The sequence below is a fragment of the Lygodium microphyllum genome, chromosome 7, assembly GCF_053477565.2.
Source record: "Lygodium microphyllum isolate KBCC chromosome 7, Lygodium_microphyllum_v1.1.10, whole genome shotgun sequence".
Lineage (NCBI taxonomy): Eukaryota > Viridiplantae > Streptophyta > Polypodiopsida > Schizaeales > Lygodiaceae > Lygodium > Lygodium microphyllum.
This window is the reverse complement of record NC_141141.1, coordinates 6,639,500-6,655,223: the sequence shown is the minus strand read 5'-3', so window position 1 is coordinate 6,655,223 and position 15,724 is coordinate 6,639,500. Positions and strand designations below refer to the sequence as shown.

Genomic DNA, 15,724 nt, shown 5'->3' with positions numbered 1-15,724 from the left:
CTTGGGAACGAATCGATGGCTCCTGAAAGCCCAATTGGTGTGTCATTGGGCATAAGGCAATAAAGATGTATGCATCTCAATCCCAAGCTACATGGTCCCTTCCCTCTTGGCAATCACATGGTTTTTGGGGATCATGTTTGATAGCCATTGAGCTTAAGGACTGCCCTCTAGACTCAAAACCACCTTTTATCTAGCTTCAGCCCTCTTACACTTCTGACATTAACACATTGGCATTTGTACTCACATAAAGCGCTCTCTACTATGGCCTCTTGAAAATATAGCTAAAAGAGAGATTGTGTGCACTATTAGACACCTCACATTATAACCGCACATGTATGTCACACTCCTCACACAAAAGCAAGCAGAAACAAAAAAAGAGTAAGAAACCCTGGCTTTTGCCACTCTCTCTCTATGAATTTGCACATCACCAAATGAAGGTTCACTATAGCCTCAAAGGAATGCCTAGTAGGTGGTCATCAGGCAAAGTTTGACAGGTAAAGACATCATCGTTATATACAAGGGCTTTAACGTAGGTTTAAACCAAGTCAAGCCCAAATGAGTTAGTTCTTGAGAGAAAAGCCATAAATTACAAAGATGGATGAGTTTCCTCAAACATTTCGGAGTTGGCTATTGGTGGGTGCCCATTTCATGCGACCAACCATGGTTTTGTTGAGTAACATAATGGTTGACATAACTCATCCCTTCTAGCTCTAGTGCCGGTCTATGAGAGGAAGCGAGGGTGTTGAGTTTCCTCGCACTTCTAGACAGATCACTGGAGTAACTCACAATGATAGGACTCAAATACCCAAAGCTCATCATCTTGGAGGATGTGAGCACTCAGGCATGAACTTCCAAAGAGACCAGCGTTTCATGGCTTCACTGGCTCACTCACTACCCTCACCGTTACGAAAGCATCTGCAGATGCATTCTTGGAAGGCTTAAATATTCTTTTCGGAACTACTTGTTATCATGATCCAGACTCTCTCCCTCATTCCCACCATCGTCATGCTCACTTTCATAAAACGATTATTTCTGCATCAGAATTCTCATGTAGCATACTTATTAGAAAGATACAAATGCCCCTGAATGGGAATCAGCTCCTTATTCCCAAAGCATTTTACCTCCCACATGAAACTCAGCATGCAGCACATAGTCTCTTAAAGCTGTATCTCGTATCTCACAAAATTGATGAGCCCAACCAGGGGGCTCAACTGCTTCAGTCCCTAGTCCTGGAGTCCTATCAAAACTGTCTAGATTCTTTTTCTGATTCCAATCTGTGACGAATGTAGCAGCTCTTCGAACAAACTTCATCTTAAAATCCTCCCAAACTTGATACTTGTAATGGTGGATGATAACATCTGTGCGTGAAGGTCGAGAAGACACATACTCTTGCTTGATCTCAAAATGATGCACCCGGCTGCAAAGTGAGATGTCAAGAGCCACAGCCCTAACAATTGATTTGACCCTTTTGGGTGCACTCATCCGACATACGTAATTTAGCATTTGCCCACTTGTTGGCAGAGTTCTTAGCCCTGATGGTCCGAAATTGAAGTTTGAGATTTTCAGCTGGCCAAGCTTGCCCATATTTTCCGTATCATACTGTTTCATCATAGCATGAAGTGGAGGTTCTGAAGTAACATTCATCTTTGGAGGCAGAAAGCTCTTTGGGAAAATAAACTCGTCCAGATCAATAAAAGCCACCCAAGAACATTCTTGTGCTGATCTTACCGCACAGTCAGAGAAGCTTGCCTCCTGTGTCTTTAGCCAGGGCCATGGGTGTCTGTTCACATTGTAAGATTGCAAGCTTTTGATAACAGATAACAAATCATCATCGCTGTTGTTGTCGTACAAAAAGAACTTTTCGACTCCTAAATGGCTATGATAGATCACCCACTCCCGCAAAAACTTGGCCACATTCCACACTAGAGTGCATGCACACAAATAATATGGTTTCTGGGCTTCTGGCAACTGCCACTGCACCCCTGCAAGGCCAAAGATTTTGTTGGACCTTGGAAAATTCAGAGGGTAAAACCGGGCAACTGATGGAAAGACTTCGCTGTTCAAAGCTACTGTGATGACATCCCCAAGAATTTCATGGTGCCGGTGAGGTGGAGGAAGTTTGCACCGGACATTTTCCTGGCAAAAGCTCACCACTTTGGTCCTCAAAGTGGCCCCAAACTGGCATTCCAAACCTTCTGGAACTGTGCTTCTCTTACTATTGGAAAGACCTTTTACAAAGAGCAAAGCATCCCCTTGACCTTCAAGTGTCACCCAGCTATAGACCACTTTCTTCCAAGAGATGCTGCCATAGACAGCATTGGAGGTCTGTGATTGGCCATCAAATAGAACTGTGACATAGGATCGGTTCAAATTTCTCCTAATACTTGCTGGAGGATGCTTGCAATGGATGAAACCATGGTCGACCGAAATCAAGTCTGTTTGAACCCTTCCAGAAAATAAACATCGCATCTTCTCAAGACTACTGCCACGGGGAGAGGTGGTGGTGATGTTCCAAGCAAGAGGCCCCTGGATCAACAAAACACTATCTTCAAATGAAACCGCTGCTTCCACAGCCACATTTTCTAATGTATGAAGGTCAATAAGGTGCTCTCCACTATTTCCGCTGGGTCTGTTCTCGGTGCCTTTTCTTCCAGCATCGAAATTTTGGGTAGCTATACCATGTGACAGAGATTCTCCGTTTCCATGGATGATAACCTTGTTTTCCTGCACAGTTTGCTTGACTTGCCTTGGAAATGTATGAAAAAGCTGATTGGACAATCTCCCACTGCAACTCCCTTCCTTGTAGCACCCTGAAAGACATATCTGTCAACAATCTCAGCAGAGATCAACAAAATCCCAAGAAGTTTTTTGGCATTTTCCTATGTGGGAAAAGGGGCTCTTTCCTATAATGTTCAACATCATGAGCTTATGCTTGGGAGGCACCACGTACCTAGCCAGGTGTGATTGGTGGCAGGAGGCTGGCACCAACCCGCCCCCAACCACACCTAGCAAGGAAGGCGGTCTTGCAGAAGCTCATAATGTCCTTGTAATTCGTTATGTGGGAATTCTAGTGGGAATTTGTCTAAAACTTCTAGTGAATACTATTTTCTTGGTGCAAAAGCTAGCACAAAACAAGCTTACACAGTGCCATTGACACAAACTCCATCTACCATGAAACATACATGCTCGATTTGGCACAAATCATCCATATGCCCAAACTGGCCATCCACACTCCCCTGAGTGAGCAATTGTGTGCCCATCCAGCAAGAGCTCAAAAGAAAAATGATCTGGCACTACATAATTATACATGGTCTGTCTGACAGTGCCTGTGGTACACACACCTTGTGAATAGCCTGCGTCCCAGAAGAGGTAGAGTCCCACGGAGATGACAAACAGCATCCATCGCCGGTCGACTTTATGGAAGGCTCTCCATCTGACTGAAGAACCTGGAGGGTCCCTCTCCCATTCTCTCATTGAAGGCTTCAAAATCAGACCATATATAAGCTTGCAATTTTTTATTTATTCTTTTCAGCCGACGGACTCTCTGTTACATCTCCTGACGCCGGTGAGGATGCTAAATGGATGCAGGCCCGCCATGGCCCGCGAGTGAGGTGCGATCAATAACGAGAGGTAAATGCAGGCGCAGTTTCTTCAACAGTTTCAGAAGCCTCCTGTATAGATAGCCCCAAACGGCGTAGGCTCTTCTTCTTCAACACAGGCGTGCGCTCGCCATTAGAATATTGACAGGAAAAGAATGAGACAGGCTACGGGACATGCATGGTGATGGACCTACATGCATGAATGTGTTGAAAGAGGGATTGAGAGAGTGGAATTTGGCGTGAATCGAAGCCTCGAACTGGAAGAGAGATTAGGTGAGGGGCTGAAAGGGCGGTTAGATGGGTAAACTAGGGGATTAAGGGTAAGATTAAGACTAAAGCATGTGAGGGATGATGGTGGTGGCGGGTGATGGATCATGGGATGCCAAAAGGACTGCAGAAGAGACTGAAAAGTGGGAGGGCAGGCAGACAGACTCACAGAGAGAGAGAGAGAGAGAGAGAGAGAGAGAGAGAGAGAGAGAGAATTCCCATGCAAAGAAATTATTTACAACCACCACCCAATCTTGGCCTCTCTCGCTCTCTCTCTCTCTCTCTCGCTCTGAGTCTATCTGTCCAGACCTGTCTGGACTCTGTGTGTCTGCTTGTCTGTCTGTCTCTCTCTCTCAGGGAATCAAGTTAATCAACCTTTCTTGGGTCTCTCTCATCAAGCTAGACCTTTCTTGGGTGACTGGGTCTCCCTCGATTCCCTCCTCTCTGTCTCTCTCTCGGAATCGAGCCTTCTTTGGACTTCGTGTCAACACATTTATGGGAACGCCTGTCTTTGTACTCGACCATGTGATTCTCTCTACATTTTGAGACACGCCTCCCTTTAATTGCTCACCACATGCTGATACACTCTAAAGTGGAAATTAAAACAGGTTTTGCCATCACAAAAGCTAGCCCATGTGACAGTCTTGGTGACTAGTCACACAAACCAGGATGGAAGAGGAGAGACACCTCTCAAACATGCAAAGCTTTAGGCCTTGGGGTGGTCCAAATTATATTATACTTGGCTCATGAAAGATGCAAAGTTTAGTCCTTAGGGTTGTCAAAGTTATGTAACATTGGCCCATGAAGGGACCCCACATTCCACCCTTAAAAGGATCCTCTCAACAAATCTTGAAATAGATTTAGCGATAAAGAAAAGAATAGTTCTAGTCCTACAAGAGAGAGACATTGTGAAGCTGTTCCCGTAAGGTAGAAGACCCACAAAAATAAACTTGTATTTAAGAACTTTCTAGTTTTCATTTCGCAAATGCGTTCACATGACCAACCGTTGGAAACCAATTATACTGTTAAATAAAGAGTTTCTCTAATTCGCTTTGCCCAAATTAGGTAGTATGTCCATCCCTTTAAAAAAGCAATATACTTTCCTGATGAAAATATATCTTCATTCGCCAAATTTAGCACACTTGCTCTATCTTCAATAAAGTGTCATGGTTTTCTTATTCGCACACCACTCTCCCCATGTCGCTAACCCTTTGCATGGTTTCCTACAAAAACAGGAAATCGATACATGTGCCTTGGACCAATTTCTAGGTTTTCTTAAAAACCTCTAAAGACTGTTTTCAAGAAATCATCAATGACAGCAATTCCATACGTGTGTGTGCGTGTGTGTGTGTGTGCGTGCGTGCGTGCGTGCATGCGTGCGTACATATTTACATATGTTTTAGCATATATATTACATATAGATACACACATGCACACAAATATTTTATTGTAACCCTATCCTTATGGTATGCAAAAATGAGAAGTACTACCAAAAAGAGAGAAAATCAATGAACGAAAGAGTAATAGTCAAAAAGAGGCAAAGTCATTGAAGTTAAAGTGGCAAACAATAGAGCACTTATTAAGAAGGACATCGCATGAGAAATTTAGACCTCTACATGTGAGACATTTAAATGAAAAGCGATGACTACCTCATTGAATAGTGGAGTCCCTACAATGATGGGAAAAAGTTCAATATGAACCTTTGAAGAACCTAGTATGTTTGAAGAGGAAGACATTGTGAAGCTATTCCCGTAAGGTAGAAAACCAAAAAAAAAAAACTTGTTTTTAAGAACTTTCTAGTTTTCATTTCGCATATGTGTTCACATGACCAACCGTTGGTAACCAATTATACTATTAACTAAAGAGTTTCTCTAATTCGCTCTGCCCAAATTAAGTAATATGTCTATCCCTTGAAAAAAGCATTATACTTTTCTAATGAAAAATTATCTTCCTTCGCCAAATTTAGCACACTCACTCTCTCTTTAATAAAGTGTCATGGTTGGCTTATTCGAACACCACTCTCCCCACGTCATGGTTTCCTACAAAAACAAGAAATTGATACATGTGCCTTGGACCAATTTCTAGGTTTTCTTAAAAACCTCTAAAGATTGTTTTCAAGAAATCATTAATGGCAACAACTCCATACGTACGTGCATGCGTGTGTGTGTGTGTGTGTGTGTGTGTGTGTGTGTGTGTGTGTGTGTGTGTGTGTGTGTGTGTGTGTGTGTGTGTGTGTGTGTGTGTGTGTGTGTGTGTGTGCGTGTGCGTGTGTGTGTGCATGTGTGTGCACGTGCGCGTGCGCATGTGTGTGTGTGTGTGTGTGTGTTTTAGCATATATATTACACATAGATACACACATGCACACAAATATTTTATTGTAACCCTATCATTATGGTATGCAAAAATGAGAAGTACTACCAAAAGCATTGAACTAAAGAGTAAAGGTCAAAAAGAGGCAAAGCCATTGAAGTTAAAGTGAGAAACAATAGAGCACTTATTAAGAAGGACATCACATGAGAAATTTAGACCTCTACATGTGAGACATTTAAATGAAAAGCCACCATTACCTCATTGAATAGTGGAGTCTCTACAATGATGGGAAAAAGTTCAATAGAAATCTTTGAAGAACCTAAAATCCCTGAAATGTGTGGATATTTTACCTTCAATTAATTCAACATGCCATCAACTACTATATTGTTTATGGAAAATTTAAGGCGGATTGAGATATTCCTACATAAAATCTCTACCTCTATATTCTCGCTCGTCATACACCACTTAGATTAATAAATAGCTACACATTGCTAAGTTGGGTAGCGAACAAGGATCCCACTACTGTAAGAAAAATTGTGAGTGCACATACACGCACAGACACACTCATATACATGCACGTGCACACATGTGCGTGCACGCACGCATGCACACACACACACACCCCTTAAGGCATATCCCACAATTCTAAGTTTTGAACTAGGTTGAGAGAGAGAGAGAGAGAGAGAGAGAGAGAGAGAGAGAGAGAGAGAGAGAGAGAGAGGGATTTCTAAGCTTATTGATTAAGGCATTGGTGACCGCCATAATAGTGGTGGTTACTTGTGCAAGTTGTAGTAGAACTTTCATGGTTGTCAATTAATATTGGGCCATGAGTTCCACCACTAAAGATCTTGTTGTGCATGCGAGGTGTAGCAAAATTTTCATAGTTGCTAGTTTGTGATTCATCATGGGTTGTATACTTACATATTTACCACATACATGAGATGTCTTTACATTGGCTTTACTACATTATGTGTCAAAGAGCTTAGATAATTAGCTAGCATACATTGTGATCATAAGGAGTTGATGTTGAAAATGAGTGGTTGTAATAAATACATAAAGATAGGTGGATTAGAACTTGAGGCTTTATCTGTATGTTATATGCCTTCTTCCACAAAACATTATTAAAACCAAAGATGAGAATTTTCTTTTCCTTTGCTTTCTCAAGGAGCCAAATAATATTTGACATGATGTCTCATGAAGATGGATGTGAGAATAAATCTATTGTCAACCCAATCACAAGTTGGGAAGTCCCATATCATAGTTGGGAAGCTCCAATACCACACAAAAACAAAAAAATCAAGACCATCTCTCATTACCTTCCACAATGTGAACATGGTGTGAGCTCTAATAAAATGTTAAAGCACATTAATGACATAGTGCATAAAGATAGGATTGTAAACTTGTAATCACAATGCACTAGATTGGTACATTAGAGGTACACCTTTCCTTACATCTTACACGATTTTAGAGAGGTGTCATTTGTGGTAGTAAGTGTGCTTGTTATAGCTACCTCGTACAATGTATGAGTTTTCTTACATACTAGAATCCTTCATCTGAATTGGCTCTATTTAGCACATACAAACATAATGTTTCTATATGAAAACCCACATGGGGTTCTCCCAAGTGCTAAAAAGGGTTTTGGTCAAGGGTCACACATGGATGTGTTTATTCCACCATGTACCTTGGAAGTGTACATCCAAGCATGCAAACACTAGCCCTAGCCTCATAATGTGTTCACCTTAGTAGCCCGATCCCAACTAAAATGTGGCTCCCACTCCTAGGGGAGAATGACATATCTAATGTAGAAAGATACTATGTTGATATGGCACACAATGATGTCCCTACCTCAGTAGAACGACCACATTGAATGGGCCCTTAATCATGAGCGTGTTTGAAGCTAATAGTTGTGGCTCAACAGACAAAATATATGCCTTAACTAAGTCTACCAAGTGTGCTAATGAGAAGCATGATGCCAAGTTTATCTATGGTGTTTTGAACTACTTGAGACCATTCATTTAATGTTAGTGTGATCTAGCTAGACATTAGAAAAAGTGCAAGAATAACTTAATTCTCTAGTTTGATCATTTAATACGGTTCATCATGCACAATGTTGATGCAATCTTTAAAGCTAAATCCATTAGAGGGTCAATGCTTCTCTTTTTTAAGTGGGTGGCCATTAAGGCACATAATCATGTAAAGGCATCACTGGTTTTTTCATACTTTTGAGAAATGGACCTTACAATAGTGAAGAATCTCGTGCTTAACAAGAATGCTTGAAGTCTACTTAGCAATGTATAAAGGAGATGGTGCTAGACTTATTAGGAAGTGCTTCAATAACCCTACCAAAACAATATCTCTTAGCGAAGCACACAGAATACACTTCATGGCTATAGATGTCCTCAAGGCAATATAGACCTAGGTTTTTTGACACTCAAACCATCTCTATTTCAAGACAAGCCTCTAATAACAGCTATAGTATCTCTCAAAATCTTAAAAGGAAAGGAGTGTTGTTAGAAGATTGTAGCTCCATTGCTATAGTTGTTTGAATAACTTTGTAGATTTTCAATGAACATAGTCATGGCATATATACTATCTCAACGACAAAGTCTCATGCAAAAACTATTCATATCATACACTATAATAGGCTTTTGGATATGGTCAAGCCAAAGAATTGCTTTAGGGAACTCCTCTTTTTGCTCAAGACAATCTATCCCACCACTCCTTTTTGAGGATATTTTAAATGGCTATATTTTTTCCCCTCCCCTAAAGATATTCTCTATTTACGCCATGATAGTTTTTGTAATCCTCCACCAACTTCTTGGAACTACCATAAATATGATGCTGTATACACGCAATACACTTACCTACTCACTCATATCCTCTTATCCTACAAAGAAGTAATGATATTCTTATGTGTGAACTTAATAAAAAATGGTCATACTTACTGGAGTAAACATTAGTCATTTTGGATCATTGTTTTGACTAATATATATTTATAAATCTACCAAATAATATATTTAGTGCATGTTCAATAGACATCATGAAGTGTTATGAAGATATTCCACATAACGATGAATGTAGACTTTAAATGTGTTCAATGCTATGATTACTTATTTTCTTAGTATAGCAACGGATCTAAGTCATTGGAGCACGAAAAAAGAGGTGTGACATCCCTCCTTATCATTGCAAGTTTGCCTATAATCTAAATTTTTGGATTACAAACAATACCTTGATCACTCTTGATAGAAAATTTAAGAGTCAAACTCATGGTATTCCAATGGGCTTTGAATGTTCACCCCTTTGGTGCAACTTGTTTCTTGCATATTTCAAATACAATTTCAGCAAGGACCTACTAGCGCAAAGGGAATAGATATGACATTCTCAAACATTTTTCTCACACTTTCAAATATTATGATGATCTACTCATGATTAGTGTACCTAGCTCTACTATCTTCCTAAGAAATAACCACAACTCCCCTTCACCATTTATGAAGGGGTTCCACTCCCATTTTTGATGTGGCATATTATAGTTATCTAAGCAAACATGCTTCTCACACACATAAAAAAATAACTTTCTTAATGAATCTTTTCATAAGGTTCATTTGTCACTCTCTTAAATATAAATACAAAAACATTCTTTTGAAAAACATGGTATTTATACTATTATCATAATTACAACCACTCCAAAGAGCAACACCAACCTAAAATCGGGTTTCCACCTTGCCTTGCTCATCCTCGACCTTTCAATGCTGAACCACATTGGCCTCATATATGTTTCCTTCCCTATCAAAGGACTAGGTAGCATGAGATTATAACCCTTGACTAAAGCCCCATTGGTTCTTGCTTGCCATAAGGGAAACGTTCCTATACAAATCACCATGCATACTTAAGTGATGGTTGGCCACCTTCGGTTGTTTATTACAACTCTGGGTGAAGAGTATTTTAGGCATGGCCCTGGGGATGTCACAATGCCTCAATATTGTCTAACTATCGAAGGCATACATATCATTAGAATCATTTTCAAGATTTGTTGCAATCAAAATGACCCAAACAAAATAATTGAACAAATAGTCCTTTCTAGAAAATAACTTATCCAATTGAATCCCAATATTTTTTGTTCAAATAATAATCTAGTCATTACATGAGTTTAGTTTATATGCGTGTGAATGCATATTTTGAGTACTAATGTATCTTGATTGATTTTTTATTTACTTGAGAAAAAAGTAAAAAAGAAATCTTAATGATTTACTAAATGTATTTCATTAAACTATGAAAAATGTATTTGAGATTGGCATAATTAATAAAGAATTAACTTTTTAACATAATTTTTAGATTAGCGATACAAAAGTATTTATTTTTCCTGATTATGTTAATGGTAATTTAAATGAAAGGTCCATTTAAGAGTCTAATAATTCCAAATGTACATTTTTACAAAAAATTAATTAATTTATAAAATTAAAAGCTATTTTTCTTCATTTTTAAAAGATATTTCTTTGATAATTTAACTAAACTCTTAAAATAAATTATTTTTTTGCTATTAATTTATTTTTTAATAACTTATTTTATTAATATAAAGTTCTTTTAATTTTTGATTGATTAATTATAATTTAATGCTATCTATGTAAGTTAAATTAAATTTTAATGATAAAATTTCTACTTTTCAAATAAATTTTACATATTTTATGACTACAATTTAGCAATTTAATAAAGTTAACAATAACAAAAAATTAACGAAGAGAAGATAAGCCACATCTTGATTCATGAGAAATTTTAAGGTTAATCTTTGAATAATAAAAACTATTCAATAATTTTTAAAATTAAAATAATAAACTTGTATCGTATCGACGTTCGCATTTTTAACATTAAGGGTGTATGAAGGTCTCACAACATCGATGTGCTTACATGGGACCATGGAGTTGAGAAAGGAAGCTAAAACAACGATGCTTACAAAAGAAGGGTGTCAATGTACAAATGGCCATTATCTCCTCATCACGTGATTTCACTCACCTCTCTCACTCTTTTGCTCTCAAGAGCATCATCTTCTCAAGGTGCCCTCTTAAGAGTATCCTCAAGATGAGATGAATTTGTGAAGGGAAGGGTGGGGGGGGGGGGGGGGGGACTTCAAGTGGAAGCCTATCATGGGAGGCACAAAAATAGCATAGTGGAAAGGGACACTAAATATATGAATAAAAATACTTGTATTTATGAAATAAAAGATATAACATGTAGGCATATCTCAAGACTATACCCTATGATGTTGCACATGTGAGAGTTCACCATTGAGTATAGGGAATCACATGTAGACTACATCCCAAATAGAGCTTGAGTGACTACTACTCAAATCACTTATGACAATGGACTTCACAATGGTTGTGTTTTTTTCATAATTTTTCTAACTGCTGGATCATGGTGGAATGAGTTCAAGCAGTTCAAGACTTCGATATAGATATGTAGAGATTTCCGAAATCAAAATTGGGTGACAAATGTAGAAGCTACGAGTGATCGGGCATGGACCAAGAGAAGTGTGAAATTAACTTAAGTAGGAGGGGGCGTGACCTTTGGGCCCTCCCCAAGGGCCCCAAAATTTGACATGCTTGGGGGGGAGGGGTTTCCATGCGAAAAGAAAAAGGAGGGCGCTACATGTCAACGCCATGGATTTGAGGGAGAGGGGGGTGGTCATGGAGGTCATGAATAACCATACAATCTGATCTTATTGGCATTCTCCTCGATTTTTTTTCCTACCAATGCTCATCTTTTATCAGAAAATGGTGGCCTAAAGAGAGAGTACCAAAAGCACTCTTTCTCTCTCCCTCTCTCTCCTCTTGAAGGTGATTCACACAAATGAATGGGGAGAGATCAAAATGAAGACTGGTTGTTTGGCTTGAACCGGTTTCCTATGGAATCGTGCAGAAGCTAAGTAGTGATAAAACCAATGTGGTTTGGGGATCAATGGCAGGTTCGATGGCTGCCCGAAAATTCAATTCTTTAAACCCAAAACCTAAAAAATGGCAATAAACCTCTTTTTTAATGGAAATTCGAATGACATTTCATAGTGTAAATCTTGTTCATATGTGATGAAAATTTGTTTCAAGCTTGTTTGCAATATTTCTAAGGGTTGTGTGCCATAAAATTTAGAACCTATGTCTGTAATCATGAGTTATTAATTTTTAAAAACCCAAAATGCATATTTTAAGAGGAAAAAATAATGTTTCATTGTTTCAGAAAATCAAATCATGTTCATGTGGGATAAAATTAAATGTGAAGATGGATTAGATTATGGATTAATTTCTTGACTCAAATTTTAGAAAGTACTGCAATTTATATAAGAAAAATAAGGGAAAATCCTTTTAAAATATGGTTTTGATCAAAGAAAATAAGAGAAAATTATTTTTTACATCTAAAATTTTATGGAAAATTAGAGTCATGTTTGTGCATGTATATTGATGGTAAAGCATGAGTTTAGCCTTAGTTTACCCCCTTTATATGTTATAGTGTGTATTTATCACTTTTGATATAAGAAAAACACATTAAAAATACTATTTACACCTACCAACGAATGCAAAATCATAAACGGTAGGGAGAAGGGACTGTGGGAAGTTAAATATCATTGGAATGTTGATTTTATGCATCTTGAAACATAGGAATTGTTTGATTTAAGTTAAAGAAAGGGTAGTAGCAAGGATTATTTCGATGCTTCCTTAGCAACGACACATTGCGTTAGAGTAAAGTCATGAAAAGAATTGTTTATGCATATCCACGCTAATTGATTTACATGTTTACTTATTTGTACACTATAAGACATTCACCTTGCATTCACATTTCCGTATGTGGTATCAGCCTTATGCTGAAACAACACATCCTAGGGCTAACCAATGGTGTGTAGGCCAGCCGTAGTGGGGCTACAACAATAAGCTGGGGGGTGCTCCCTTCATTTTGGCTACAAGGTGCTAGACACCGTTATGTTTGGGTACTCCCTAAGCTTGGAGTCAGGAAGGGTGACATAAACACATTCTTTGGTTAAATCATTTCATGGTGTCTATACTCTCCTAGCCACAAGGACATGGTGTTGATTGAGTGAGTATATGAGGATTAGCTAGAGCCCTAGAGCTAGTGTTAGGCCCATTTTTGGTCCCAACACAAAGGCTTACAACTTTAGGGTAGCATCCTAAGGATGATAATCAACTAGATCAATGGGATAATAGCATATTGGTTGATGATGGATATCTAAAAGCATGTACTTCAAAGGAGGGTCAAGAAGACCGTCCGTAAGGAATTCACTATGATGTGAATAGACTTGTACTAACACTCTATTGGCCAGGATTACTCTTGTCGCTTCATCATTAACGTAGCTATCCAAACAAATGGCTTGGCTGTGGGTGTACAAAGTGGGATTTCTTCTTGATGGGGTGAATATGAAAGCAGCTATGACCTTTAGATTCTCCATTCACTTGATTCTTTTTAAGTTTGTTTGGATATAGTGAAAATGATCAGTGTCTATGTAATAGTAACATCTCATCTTCTTTCTTGATATAGTGGGGATAGATCATACAACTGGTCTAAGATGCAAATAACTTCTCTCCTCAATCTGTAATAAAAAAAAGTGTATTGTGAATATGAATATGGCTCGAAACACTAGAAAACAATCCCAAGCCTCCAAGCTCTATTGAAGTTACATCTACATTAGTATAAGAAAACTTATTGGATCTCTAGCTTAAGTTAATAACTTGTTCATAAATTTTTTAACTACACAATCCTAACTCCATTTACACTCTAATACCATGTGTAACATGCCCAAATGAGGATCCCTTAGCAACACAACTTAGTGGTCCATTGATATCCTTTTCATAAAGTGATGCTACCTAGTAATCCTTAGAATAACACGAGGTTTGTTGTGTAGGCCCTATTGAGTCCACTTTGCAATGGAAGGTTCAAGCTATAAGGCTTGATATGACTCTAGGCTTCTAATTTCGACACTAAGATTACCTAATAGCTTAATTCCTATTAGTCCTTGAGCCACTACATTCACAAAATTCAACTCAACTTGAACCATATCAATACCACACTTGGTTCATAGTGAGTGAGAAATGACGGGGGTGATACACATCAACCCCTCCTCTGTCTATAGGATATAGTCTCCACTCCATCATCCCCCTAAAATGCACTGATCAGGATCTAAGGTGATACACTAGTAGGCACTCAAGTACTCGGCCCTTTCCTAATTATCTCATCTTAAAGGAAAACTCTCGCCTTATCAAGACCACCCATTCATAGGATGGACCCATCGAGGATTCCATCCCCCCACTTTTCTTGGGGGTTTATTTTAGTTATCTAAATATCTTAACAAATTTGTATTTGATAAGAAAATACAACTTTCTTAATTATCCATTAAATACTAGTTCCTTCGTGTAATTTATGCTCACAAACACAAACACACTATCAAATAATCATTTAAAAGAATTACAAGACAATGTATTTGTACTGCATCTTCTCCAAGAAGGTGCAAGGCCTCCAGCATCACAGTCAAACCAACGCCTTGGTGAAGGGCTCCCTATCAAGAATCGCGTGGTGGGGGGACTTGCTCAAGATGCTGCGCTGAACACACACAGAATGCACAAGGAGAAGCTCACTCACGAGACAAGAAAAGAGATGGAGGCCAAAACGTTTTCTTGCTAGTTTCTTCTTCTTCTTCCACACTCTTTATAATGTACACAAAGTATAGATAAGATACAACATAAAGGAAAGTGGCCTACTAAGTCAAACAATGCATAACCGACTACACTAGTTGACTGGCGCTATAACTATGCCAGCTGTAAATAGGTGTAACAACCTGAATATAATAAGTAATGAGTCAAAGGTCATGTGAGAGTCATAATGACCACCGACGTGCTAAGTGTAGACGTGTGGACCCATCTAACCAGGTGGTCCATCATTAATGTCCGCATGTGTTGAGCTTGTCATCTCAACACTCCCCCTCAAGCTCAACTGCATCTCTGCAACTCCAAGTAAGCTTCGAAGCTTTTGAAGCTTCTCTGCACCCAATGCCTTCGTGAAGATGTCAGCTATCTCATCCTGTGTGCTGACATACACCAAGTCAATCTCACCTGCTAGTACCTTCTCTCTCACAAAGTGGTAGTGTACCTCAATATGTTTTGTCCTGGCATGGAACACAGGGTTCCTAGCCAACTGTATACTGCTCATATTATCACAATAAATGACAACTAGACCTTCCACTTGCACATCTAAATCAGCCAATAACTTTTGCAGCCATACTACCTCACATGTTGCAACAGCAACACCTCTATACTCAGCCTCTGTACTCGACAAAGCAACTGTAGATTGCTTTTTGCTGCTCCAAGTAGCTGCTGCACTAGCAAGAGAGAACATGTATCCGCTGGTAGATCTTCTATCAGACACACTACCAGCCCAATCTGCATATGTGTATCCAAACACCTGTACATCTATACCTGCCTCATAGAAAAGTCTATAATGTAATGTGGACTTCACATATCTCAATATGCGTCTGACTACATCCAAATGTGGCTTTCTAG

The 15,724-nt window shown here is 38.8% G+C and overlaps 1 protein-coding gene across 1 annotated transcript; it reads right to left on the bottom strand.

The window, feature by feature from the left end:
* Positions 1 to 747: 747 nt before the first annotated feature.
* LOC148033145 (glycosyltransferase family 92 protein RCOM_0530710-like) lies at positions 748 to 4,531 on the bottom strand. Its single transcript, XM_087680923.1, has 2 exons — positions 3,342 to 4,531; positions 748 to 2,810 (listed from the first exon to the last, which is right to left on the bottom strand). Exons 1-2 carry the CDS (start codon positions 3,472 to 3,474, stop codon positions 1,102 to 1,104), a joined length of 1,842 nt encoding a protein of 613 aa, XP_087537049.1. The 5' UTR covers positions 3,475 to 4,531; the 3' UTR covers positions 748 to 1,101.
* Between the last annotated feature and the right edge of the window lie 11,193 nt (positions 4,532 to 15,724).

Bases quoted from the DNA above. Each gene is read 5' to 3' on its own strand.
- LOC148033145 (XM_087680923.1), bottom strand. From the start codon at position 3,474: ATGAGAGAATGGGAGAGGGACCCTCCAGGTTCTTCAGTCAGATGGAGA. The intron at 2,811-3,341 runs GTGTGTGTACCA...TATGTCTTTCAG, and splicing joins GGACGCAGGCTATTCACAAG to GGTGCTACAAGGAAGGGAGT.